At 44.9% G+C, this 12,654-nt stretch overlaps 1 protein-coding gene across 5 annotated transcripts in view; it reads right to left on the bottom strand.

The window, feature by feature from the left end:
- HACE1 (HECT domain and ankyrin repeat containing E3 ubiquitin protein ligase 1) overlaps positions 1 to 12,133 on the bottom strand; it is an 80,740-nt gene extending 68,607 nt beyond the window's left edge. For 3 of the 5 annotated variants that reach the window (XM_072141887.1, XM_072141890.1, XM_072141889.1), the window contains exons 1-2: positions 11,784 to 12,132; positions 3,958 to 4,012 (exon numbers count right to left, since the gene is read on the bottom strand). In XM_072141887.1, coding sequence (XP_071997988.1) covers positions 3,958 to 4,012; positions 11,784 to 11,859 — 131 coding nt within the window. In that variant the 5' untranslated portion in view covers positions 11,860 to 12,132. Of the gene's footprint in view, positions 1 to 3,957; positions 4,013 to 11,783 lie in introns of all 5 variants that reach the window. The other 2 variants (XM_072141891.1, XM_072141888.1) reach the window with 2 other exon arrangements.
- Positions 12,134 to 12,654: the final 521 nt, after the last annotated feature.

The raw sequence follows: 12,654 nt of genomic DNA, 5'->3' as shown, positions 1-12,654 counted from the left end.
TTTTTGAAGTGTGTTTTGGGTCATTGTCCTGCTGGAAGACCCATGACCCATGAGGGAGACCCAGCTTTCTCACACTGAGCCCTACATTATGCTGCAAAATTTGTTAGTAGTCTTCAGACTTCATAATGCCATGCACACAGTCAAGCAGTCCAGTGCCAGAGGCAGCAAAGCAACCCAAAAACATCAGGGAACCTCCTCCATGTTTGACTGTAGATTAAAGGAGTCCGGTGTAGGATTACCCCCTCATGCACTCCGGAGGCGGTGGGTCCGGTACGATATAAGGAGGGTAAGGAGAGAGACAAGAGGCGCTAACCTCGTGAAGTATATCTAGTTAGCGTATAGAAGTAAGGAAGTGTGGCTATATAGCCGCTCACCTTGTCCAGGGAGTGATAAAGCGTATAGCTGCCAGTCGATTCCTGGTGTCCGCTTTGCCCGATCCAGACGGCGGGGTAGCGGTGAAAGAAAGTGGGTATCCAAAAAAAGAGGTCACAGGCAATGCACCGGCGCTTTGGGTTCAAAAAAACCTTACTAGGAACCAGGCTAATTAAGTTCCAAAAATTGTTAGGTTTTATTTAAGTACATGGATGAGAGTATAAAACATGTACAGTTAAAAATCATACAACGCGTTTCGGCTTAGTACTTAAGCCTTCGTCAGGTATAAAGAAGTAAAAATCCACAAGTGTTTATATACTTGCATACCAAGTGTTTAATAGGCGCCCCGGGATTAGCCCGGGAAAACCTGACACCGGGTTACATAAGGGAGAATTCAAGATATTGAGAATAATAGTAAAATATCATAACAAGTATAAAAAAGGTCATTTCATATACAGTATCAATAAAAATAAAAAAGAAACAATCAGTAGTAAAATATAATAAACATTTACTTATTTCCGGGAGACCCGAAGGACCGTGATGTAAACAAGGAGATGAGAACCGCGACTAGGTGCAGGGAGTGAAGATCGCGTCTATTGTCATGGCAACGGGGATTGCCATATAGTGACGTCAATGAACTACGGAAGCCTGGCGGGGTCAAACTTGACAGGACCGTGGACCGCAAAGACAGGAGATGGACGGGCCGCCGCACGATGCGCCGAAGACAAGCATAATGTGAGTAAAAGATGTAAACCGAAATGAATAGGGGGTTTTTATTTTGTATGTGTATACACCCGGGGAACGGTTAGATGGATTCCAGTACCGCATTTAGCCCATCAGGGTATAGTGTTCTTAATTTAAAAATCCAGTAGGATTCTCTTCTACTGGATTTTATGATTTTTAACTGTACATGTTTTATACTCTCATCCATGTACTTAAATAAAACCTAACAATTTTTGGAACTTAATTAGCCTGGTTCCTAGTAAGGTTTTTTTTTAACCCAAAGCGCCGGTGCATTGCCTGTGACCTCTTTTTTGGATACCCACATGTTTGACTGTAGGAATTGTGTTCTTTTCTTTGAAGGCCTCTTTTTTCCCTGTAAACTCTATGTTGATGCCTTTTCCCAAAAAGCTCTACTTTTGTCTCATCTGACCAGAGAACATTCTTCCAAAACGTTTAAGGTAAGTTTTGGCAAACTCCAGCCTGGCTTTTTTAATGTTTCTGTATAAGAAGTGGGGTCTTCCTGGGTATCCTATCACACAGTCCCATTTAATTCACCAACGGATAGTACGGGTTGACACTGTTGTACCCTCAGTCTGCAGGACAGCTTGAACTTGGATGTTAGTCGAGGTTCTTTATCCACCATCCACACAATCTTGCGTTGAAATCTCTGGTCAATTTTTCTTTTCTGTCCACATCTAGGGAGGTTAGCCACAGTGCCAGGGGCTTTACACTTCTTGATGACACTGTGCACGCTAGACACAGGTCTTTGGAGATGGATTTGAGATTGTTCATGCTTCCTCACAATTTTGAGTCCTCAGACAGTTTTTTGGTCTTCTTTCTTTTCTCCATGCTCAATGTGGTACACACAAGGACAGAGGTTGAGTCAACTTTAATCCATTTCAACTGGCTGCAAGTGTTATTTAGCTTAAAAAGCTCTATTTACTTATAGGAAATATGGTGTCAATTTTTTTTATACTGTGCCTTGTGTTACATTCATGTCATGTGATCAGAGTGACATCATCGAAGGTCCTTTAGCCTCCTCCATTAGCAAACTGTATTTGATCATCAGATACATACACAGGGGGTTATTTATCAAATGCCGACACTTGTGCTTTGCCATTGCGGGGCCCTTGCAAAGTACTTATCTATATGCCAGGCCCTGCCTGGTGTAAAAATAAACACAGCCGGCTGCAGTGAGTGTGCAGGAGTGGGGACAGTAACGCCCAGTGGCGGCTGACTCGCTGCTGTGTGTAAAGGGTAGAGGACCTTAGATGACATCACACTGGTCACATGACAAGAACTGTTGAATAGTAAGGAGGCATAAAGCATGGGGAGGAGTAGGTGGGAGGAGCAGGACACGCCCCTTCTGATTCCAGGTAATATAAGATAAAGTTGATTAAGGGCACGGTCCCACAGTGGGGCACATTTACTTACCCGTCCCGTCGCGATCCCCGCCGTGCATTGTCCGACGAGGATTTGGGGCCTGCAGATTGTACGTCTAATTTCCTGCATCTGTCGCTTCCCCCACTGAGGTCCGCCGGACATCACCTTCTTCTTCCCGATGCAGGTGAACAATTTGCGTTTTAAATTCCGCGGTTTGTCCGACGACCACGCTCACCGATTTGTGTCGCATGCAAGCTGGCGCCAATGCGACACAATGCGATCGTCTGCGCCAAAAACCCTGGGCAATTAAGGGCAAAACGGAAAAGAATCGTGAAACCCAACGAAAACGCAGCATTCGGACCCTTAGTAAATGTGCCCCAGTGTGTTTTGGTTGCGTTTTCATCACATTTTGAAACACATTACAACAGCCGAGATGAGGTGATTTGCCTAATTACATTACTATTAACATTTGCATTTACAAAACGCAGTGTAAACGTGACATTAACAAAACGCAAATGTAAATGTATTAACATGTGTTAACACTGCTCACCCCCGCCCCTCTCCATAGGGATATATGGCGCACGGCGCCGTATGCCCTGAAAAAATAGGACATGTCCTATTTTTTCACGGGGCACGGAGCAGTACCGCTCCCGTAGGGCGCCGCGCGCCCATTGCCGTCTATGGGGGACGTATATCGGCCGTATATACGTTGGCCGTATATACGTCCCCCTTGCGGTAGTGTGAATGCAGCCTTAAGTGGATGTGAGGGAAACATTTTTTAGCTAAAAGAAGGGTGTCAGTTAGTTAATAGGGACCTGTCACTAGCTGGGAATTTCAATTTTGTAAGGTATTTCTATGCTGCAGTAGATTATACAAAATAGGAGATTAAATAAGACACCAGAATGTGTTGTGTTTTTAGGTGCCATGGTTCAGGAGATATGACCATTTGAAGTTTTGTTACATTTTTAGTCATTTGTCTTCTAATTAATGCTATAAAAATAATAAAATAATTCTATCAAATTAATGTCTCACATGTCATGGAAAAAACAAAGTAAAAATAGTTAAGATATGTAAGGATATTGTAATTTAAAAAAAAAGCAGAACAGAACTGCAAAAAATTGACCTAGACATTTAAATGTCAATGACCCTATGTGACAAAGGGGTTACATCACAGAAACAGTAACAAAACAATTGTTCCATTGCTTCCAATGAGCAGGGCCGCTGCTGAGTGGGCCCACTCATGGCCAAATCTACATCCCCAGCAGCCTAACAATGGTGAGTGCTGGCGCCGTAAAGCGGCGCTCCGTGCGTGGCAGGACACTGTCTTGCGTCTCATCACTGTGCGGCTGCCGGCAGAGGGGAAGCTCTGGACCTAAGAGGAGGACTAAGGTGACTATAACTTTTTTATTATCAAATGCATCTTACAGTCTGTAGGTGTCCTTTGTGAGACCATAATTCACCAGCTGTGTAATAACTTACCTATGTTGATCAGCCATTACCATTGGCATCAAGGTGTAAACAGCAGTTTCATTATCTACAAGACACAAGACAAGGCTTCATCACAGGATTGAATGGATATCTAAAAACTTCACTCATCTCTGAAGTCAGCTACTACAAGCTTCACAGACACCATATTCACTTTCCAAAAAGGGTTAGTGTGTCCAGGCTCCTCATTACATGTACACACTATCATTCACGTGTCCAGGCTCCTCATTACATGTATACACTATCATTCATGTGTGCAGGCTCCTCATTACATGTATACACTATCATTCATGTGTGCAGGCTCCTCATTACATGTACACACTATCATTCACGTGTCCAGGCTCCTCATTACATGTATACACTATCATTCACGTGTCCAGGCTCCTCATTACATCTACACACACTATCATTCGCGTGTCCAGGCTCCTAATTATATGTACACACTATCATTCGCGTGTCCAGGCTCCTCATTACATGTACACACTATCATTCACGTGTCCAGGCTCCTCATTACATGTACACACTATCATTCGCGTGTCCAGGCTCCTCATTACATGTACACACTATCATTCACGTGTCCAGGCTCCTCATTACATGTATACACTATCATTCACGTGTCCAGGCTCCTCATTACATGTACACACTATCATTCACGTGTCCAGGCTCCTCATTACTTGTACACACACTATCATTCACGTGAACAGGCTCCTCATTACATCTACACACACTATCATTCCCGTGTCCAGGCTCCTCATTACATGTACACACACTATCATCCGTGTGTCCAGGCTCCTCATTACATGTACACACTATCATTCACGTGTCCAGGCTCCTCATTACATGTATACACTATCATTCACGTGTCCAGGCTCCTCATTACTTGTACACACTATCATTCACGTGTCCAGGCTCAGCATTACATGTATACACTATCATTCACGTGTCCAGGCTCAGCATTACATGTATACACTATCATTCACGTGTCCAGGCTCAGCATTACATGTACACACTATCATTCACGTGTCCAGGCTCCGCATTACATGTACACACTATCATTCACGTGTCCAGGCTCCTCATTACTTGTACACACTATCATTCACGTGTCCAGGCTCCTCATTACTTGTACACACTATCATTCACGTGTCCAGGCTCCTCATTACATGTACACACTATCATTCACGTGTCCAGGCTCCTCATTACATGTACACACTATCATTCACGTGTCCAGGCTCCTCATTACATGTACACACTATCATTCACGTGTCCAGGCTCCTCATTACATGTACACACTATCATTCACGTGTCCAGGCTCCTCATTACATGTACACACTATCATTCATGTGTCCAGGCTCCTCATTACATGTACACACTATCATTCACGTGTCCAGGCTCCTCATTACATGTACACACTATCATTCGCGTGTCCAGGCTCCTCATTACATGTACACACTATCATTCGCGTGTCCAGGCTCCTCATTACATGTACACACTATCATTCACGTGTCCAGGCTCCTCATTACATGTATACACTATCATTCACGTGTCCAGGCTCCTCATTACTTGTACACACACTATCATTCACGTGAACAGGCTCCTCATTACATCTACACACACTATCATTCACGTGTCCAGGCTCCTCATTACATGTACACACTATCATTCACGTGTCCAGGCTCCTCATTACATGTATACACTATCATTCATGTGTGCAGGCTCCTCTTTACATGTATACACTATCATTCATGTGTGCAGGCTCCTCATTACATGTACACACTATCATTCACGTGTCCAGGCTCCTCATTACATGTATACACTATCATTCACGTGTCCAGGCTCCTCATTACTTGTACACACTATCATTCACGTGTCCAGGCTCAGCATTACATGTATACACTATCATTCACGTGTCCAGGCTCAGCATTACATGTATACACTATCATTCACGTGTCCAGGCTCAGCATTACATGTATACACTATCATTCACGTGTCCAGGCTCCGCATTACATGTATACACTATCATTCACGTGTCCAGGCTCCGCATTACATGTACACACTATCATTCACGTGTCCAGGCTCCTCATTACTTGTACACACTATCATTCACGTGTCCAGGCTCCTCATTACTTGTACACACTATCATTCACGTGTCCAGGCTCCTCATTACATGTACACACTATCATTCACGTGTCCAGGCTCCTCATTACATGTACACACTATCATTCACGTGTCCAGGCTCCTCATTACATGTACACACTATCATTCACGTGTCCAGGCTCCTCATTACATGTACACACTATCATTCACGTGTCCAGGCTCCTCATTACATGTACACACTATCATTCATGTGTCCAGGCTCCTCATTACATGTACACACTATCATTCACGTGTCCAGGCTCCTCATTACATGTACACACTATCATTCGCGTGTCCAGGCTCCTCATTACATGTACACACTATCATTCGCGTGTCCAGGCTCCTCATTACATGTACACACTATCATTCACGTGTCCAGGCTCCTCATTACATGTATACACTATCATTCACGTGTCCAGGCTCCTCATTACTTGTACACACACTATCATTCACGTGAACAGGCTCCTCATTACATCTACACACACTATCATTCACGTGTCCAGGCTCCTCATTACATGTACACACTATCATTCACGTGTCCAGGCTCCTCATTACATGTATACACTATCATTCATGTGTGCAGGCTCCTCTTTACATGTATACACTATCATTCATGTGTGCAGGCTCCTCATTACATGTACACACTATCATTCACGTGTCCAGGCTCCTCATTACATGTATACACTATCATTCACGTGTCCAGGCTCCTCATTACATCTACACACACTATCATTCGCGTGTCCAGGCTCCTAATTATATGTACACACTATCATTCGCGTGTCCAGGCTCCTCATTACATGTACACACTATCATTCGCGTGTCCAGGCTCCTCATTACATGTACACACTATCATTCGCGTGTCCAGGCTCCTCATTACATGTACACACTATCATTCGCGTGTCCAGGCTCCTCATTACATGTACACACTATCATTCGCGTGTCCAGGCTCCTCATTACATGTATACACTATCATTCACGTGTCCAGGCTCCTCATTACTTGTACACACACTATCATTCACGTGAACAGGCTCCTCATTACATCTACACACACTATCATTCCCGTGTCCAGGCTCCTCATTACATGTACACACACTATCATCCGTGTGTCCAGGCTCCTCATTACATGTACACACTATCATTCACGTGTCCAGGCTCCTCATTACATGTATACACTATCATTCACGTGTCCAGGCTCCTCATTACTTGTACACACTATCATTCACGTGTCCAGGCTCAGCATTACATGTATACACTATCATTCACGTGTCCAGGCTCAGCATTACATGTATACACTATCATTCACGTGTCCAGGCTCAGCATTACATGTACACACACTATCATTCACGTGTCCAGGCTCCGCATTACATGTACACACTATCATTCACGTGTCCAGGCTCCTCATTACTTGTACACACTATCATTCACGTGTCCAGGCTCCTCATTACATGTACACACTATCATTCACGTGTCCAGGCTCCTCATTACATGTACACACTATCATTCACGTGTCCAGGCTCCTCATTACATGTACACACTATCATTCACGTGTCCAGGCTCCTCATTACATGTACACACTATCATTCACGTGTCCAGGCTCCTCATTACATGTACACACTATCATTCATGTGTCCAGGCTCCTCATTACATGTACACACTATCATTCACGTGTCCAGGCTCCTCATTACATGTACACACTATCATTCGCGTGTCCAGGCTCCTCATTACATGTACACACTATCATTCACGTGTCCAGGCTCCTCATTACATGTATACACTATCATTCACGTGTCCAGGCTCCTCATTACTTGTACACACACTATCATTCACGTGAACAGGCTCCTCATTACATCTACACACACTATCATTCCCGTGTCCAGGCTCCTCATTACATGTACACACACTATCATCCGTGTGTCCAGGCTCCTCATTACATGTACACACTATCATTCACGTGTCCAGGCTCCTCATTACATGTATACACTATCATTCACGTGTCCAGGCTCCTCATTACTTGTACACACTATCATTCACGTGTCCAGGCTCAGCATTACATGTATACACTATCATTCACGTGTCCAGGCTCAGCATTACATGTACACACACTATCATTCACGTGTCCAGGCTCCGCATTACATGTACACACTATCATTCATGTGTCCAGGCTCCTCATTACTTGTACACACTATCATTCACGTGTCCAGGCTCCTCATTACATGTACACACTATCATTCACGTGTCCAGGCTCCTCATTACATGTACACACTATCATTCACGTGTCCAGGCTCCTCATTACATGTACACACTATCATTCACGTGTCCAGGCTCCTCATTACATCTACACACACTATCATTCACGTGTCCAGGCTCCTCATTACTTGTACACACTATCATTCACGTGTCCAGGCTCAGCATTACATGTATACACTATCATTCACGTGTCCAGGCTCAGCATTACATGTATACACTATCATTCACGTGTCCAGGCTCAGCATTACATGTACACACACTATCATTCACGTGTCCAGGCTCCGCATTACATGTACACACTATCATTCACGTGTCCAGGCTCCGCATTACATGTACACACTATCATTCACGTGTCCAGGCTCCGCATTACATGTACACACTATCATTCACGTGTCCAGGCTCCTCATTACTTGTACACACTATCATTCACGTGTCCAGGCTCCGCATTACATGTACACACTATCATTCATGTGTCCAGGCTCCTCATTACTTGTACACACTATCATTCACGTGTCCAGGCTCCTCATTACATGTACACACTATCATTCACGTGTCCAGGCTCCTCATTACATGTACACACTATCATTCGCGTGTCCAGGCTCCTCATTACATGTACACACTATCATTCGCGTGTCCAGGCTCCTCATTACATGTACACACTATCATTCACGTGTCCAGGCTCCTCATTACATGTACACACTATCATTCACGTGTCCAGGCTCCTCATTACATGTATACACTATCATTCACGTGTCCAGGCTCCTCATTACATGTACACACTATCATTCACGTGTCCAGGCTCCTCATTACTTGTACACACACTATCATTCACGTGAACAGGCTCCTCATTACATCTACACACACTATCATTCCCGTGTCCAGGCTCCTCATTACATGTACACACACTATCATCCGTGTGTCCAGGCTCCTCATTACATGTACACACTATCATTCACGTGTCCAGGCTCCTCATTACATGTATACACTATCATTCACGTGTCCAGGCTCCTCATTACTTGTACACACTATCATTCACGTGTCCAGGCTCAGCATTACATGTATACACTATCATTCACGTGTCCAGGCTCAGCATTACATGTATACACTATCATTCACGTGTCCAGGCTCAGCATTACATGTACACACACTATCATTCACGTGTCCAGGCTCCGCATTACATGTACACACTATCATTCACGTGTCCAGGCTCCTCATTACTTGTACACACTATCATTCACGTGTCCAGGCTCCTCATTACATGTACACACTATCATTCACGTGTCCAGGCTCCTCATTACATGTACACACTATCATTCACGTGTCCAGGCTCCTCATTACATGTACACACTATCATTCACGTGTCCAGGCTCCTCATTACATGTACACACTATCATTCATGTGTCCAGGCTCCTCATTACATGTACACACTATCATTCACGTGTCCAGGCTCCTCATTACATGTACACACTATCATTCGCGTGTCCAGGCTCCTCATTACATGTACACACTATCATTCGCGTGTCCAGGCTCCTCATTACATGTACACACTATCATTCACGTGTCCAGGCTCCTCATTACATGTATACACTATCATTCACGTGTCCAGGCTCCTCATTACTTGTACACACACTATCATTCACGTGAACAGGCTCCTCATTACATCTACACACACTATCATTCACGTGTCCAGGCTCCTCATTACATGTACACACTATCATTCACGTGTCCAGGCTCCTCATTACATGTATACACTATCATTCATGTGTGCAGGCTCCTCATTACATGTATACACTATCATTCATGTGTGCAGGCTCCTCATTACATGTACACACTATCATTCACGTGTCCAGGCTCCTCATTACATGTATACACTATCATTCACGTGTCCAGGCTCCTCATTACATCTACACACACTATCATTCGCGTGTCCAGGCTCCTAATTATATGTACACACTATCATTCGCGTGTCCAGGCTCCTCATTACATGTACACACTATCATTCACGTGTCCAGGCTCCTCATTACATGTACACACTATCATTCGCGTGTCCAGGCTCCTCATTACATGTACACACTATCATTCGCGTGTCCAGGCTCCTCATTACATGTACACACTATCATTCACGTGTCCAGGCTCCTCATTACATGTATACACTATCATTCACGTGTCCAGGCTCCTCATTACTTGTACACACACTATCATTCACGTGAACAGGCTCCTCATTACATCTACACACACTATCATTCCCGTGTCCAGGCTCCTCATTACATGTACACACACTATCATCCGTGTGTCCAGGCTCCTCATTACATGTACACACACTATCATCCGTGTGTCCAGGCTCCTCATTACATGTACACACTATCATTCACGTGTCCAGGCTCCTCATTACATGTATACACTATCATTCACGTGTCCAGGCTCCTCATTACATGTATACACTATCATTCACGTGTCCAGGCTCCTCATTACTTGTACACACTATCATTCACGTGTCCAGGCTCAGCATTACATGTATACACTATCATTCACGTGTCCAGGCTCAGCATTACATGTATACACTATCATTCACGTGTCCAGGCTCAGCATTACATGTACACACACTATCATTCACGTGTCCAGGCTCCGCATTACATGTACACACTATCATTCACGTGTCCAGGCTCCTCATTACTTGTACACACTATCATTCACGTGTCCAGGCTCCTCATTACATGTACACACTATCATTCACGTGTCCAGGCTCCTCATTACATGTACACACTATCATTCACGTGTCCAGGCTCCTCATTACATGTACACACTATCATTCACGTGTCCAGGCTCCTCATTACATGTACACACTATCATTCACGTGTCCAGGCTCCTCATTACATGTACACACTATCATTCATGTGTCCAGGCTCCTCATTACATGTACACACTATCATTCACGTGTCCAGGCTCCTCATTACATGTACACACTATCATTCGCGTGTCCAGGCTCCTCATTACATGTACACACTATCATTCGCGTGTCCAGGCTCCTCATTACATGTACACACTATCATTCACGTGTCCAGGCTCCTCATTACATGTATACACTATCATTCACGTGTCCAGGCTCCTCATTACATGTATACACTATCATTCACTTGTCCAGGGTCAGCATTACATGAACACACACTATCATTCACGTGTCCAGGCTCCTCATTACATGTACACACTATCATTCACGTGTCCAGGCTCAGCATTACATGTATACACTATCATTCACGTGTCCAGGCTCAGCATTACATGTATACACTATCATTCACGTGTCCAGGCTCAGCATTACATGTACACACACTATCATTCACGTGAACAGGCTCCTCATTACTTGTACACACTATCATTCATGTGCACCTGTCATGACTACATGTTCCTCATCCTCCTCCATGCAGTCAGTATAATGTCATTACCTTCGGGCAGCTCCACGGTGCGGGCACGGCGCAGGGATCGGGTTAGTCTATTGAGCTGCTCCATGGCTCTCTCCATACTATGGGACCGAGGCCCCCACACGGACAGTCTGTCGCCAGCGCCAGCGCCCCCGACCCAAAGACAAGCAGACCAGGGGAAGGAGAGCCGCAGATGTCAGACAAGGAAGTGGCGGGTCAGCTGACAGAAGGGGGCGTCTCCGTTCCCTCAGTATCCATCCTGTCACCACGGGAGAATTTACAAACCGGTTATTGCTGCTGTGTCTCCACCAACAATCTGAGCCTGACAGCTTCCGACCTGCGCCGTCCTCAGGTTCCAAGGAGCTACTGGGAATTGTAGTTCAGTATACGAACACAGCTGGGGAAGTCCCAATGCGTCACTACTGTTTAGACTACATTACCCACAATACAGTGCGATCCTTGGTAACTGAGGGAGTGCCTGGGATGTTTATGTGGTGATGTCTTCTAATCCGTGGTGTTGTGAGGGAGGAGCGGGTCTAGGATTACTGAATGGTGTGTTGTCATGAATGGCCTGCTGTCTGTTAAGAGTGGGGAAAGCAGTTAATCTACAACTTGCATACTCTTCAATTTAACGAAGGACACTTACATGTCAATAAAGCTCCCAACCATCCTGGATTCAGTGGGACAGTCCCACTGTCCTGGACGGTTGGGCATTTGTCCCCATTTGCCCACTTTGTCCCACACATCTCCTCTGCGTCCTGCATCCTGACAAGAACCGCTCATTGGACCAAGAGGCAGAATGCAGAGAAGATGTGCGGAAGATGTTACCTCCCTCCCACCTCCTGTTCCTGACATGACTGCTACAGATTCACAGCACCGGGACCAGATTGGGACC

The sequence above is a fragment of the Engystomops pustulosus genome, chromosome 3, assembly GCF_040894005.1.
Source record: "Engystomops pustulosus chromosome 3, aEngPut4.maternal, whole genome shotgun sequence".
Classification (NCBI taxonomy): domain Eukaryota; kingdom Metazoa; phylum Chordata; class Amphibia; order Anura; family Leptodactylidae; genus Engystomops; species Engystomops pustulosus.
Note: the sequence above shows the minus strand (reverse complement) of the source record. Positions and strands in the feature narration are given on the sequence as shown.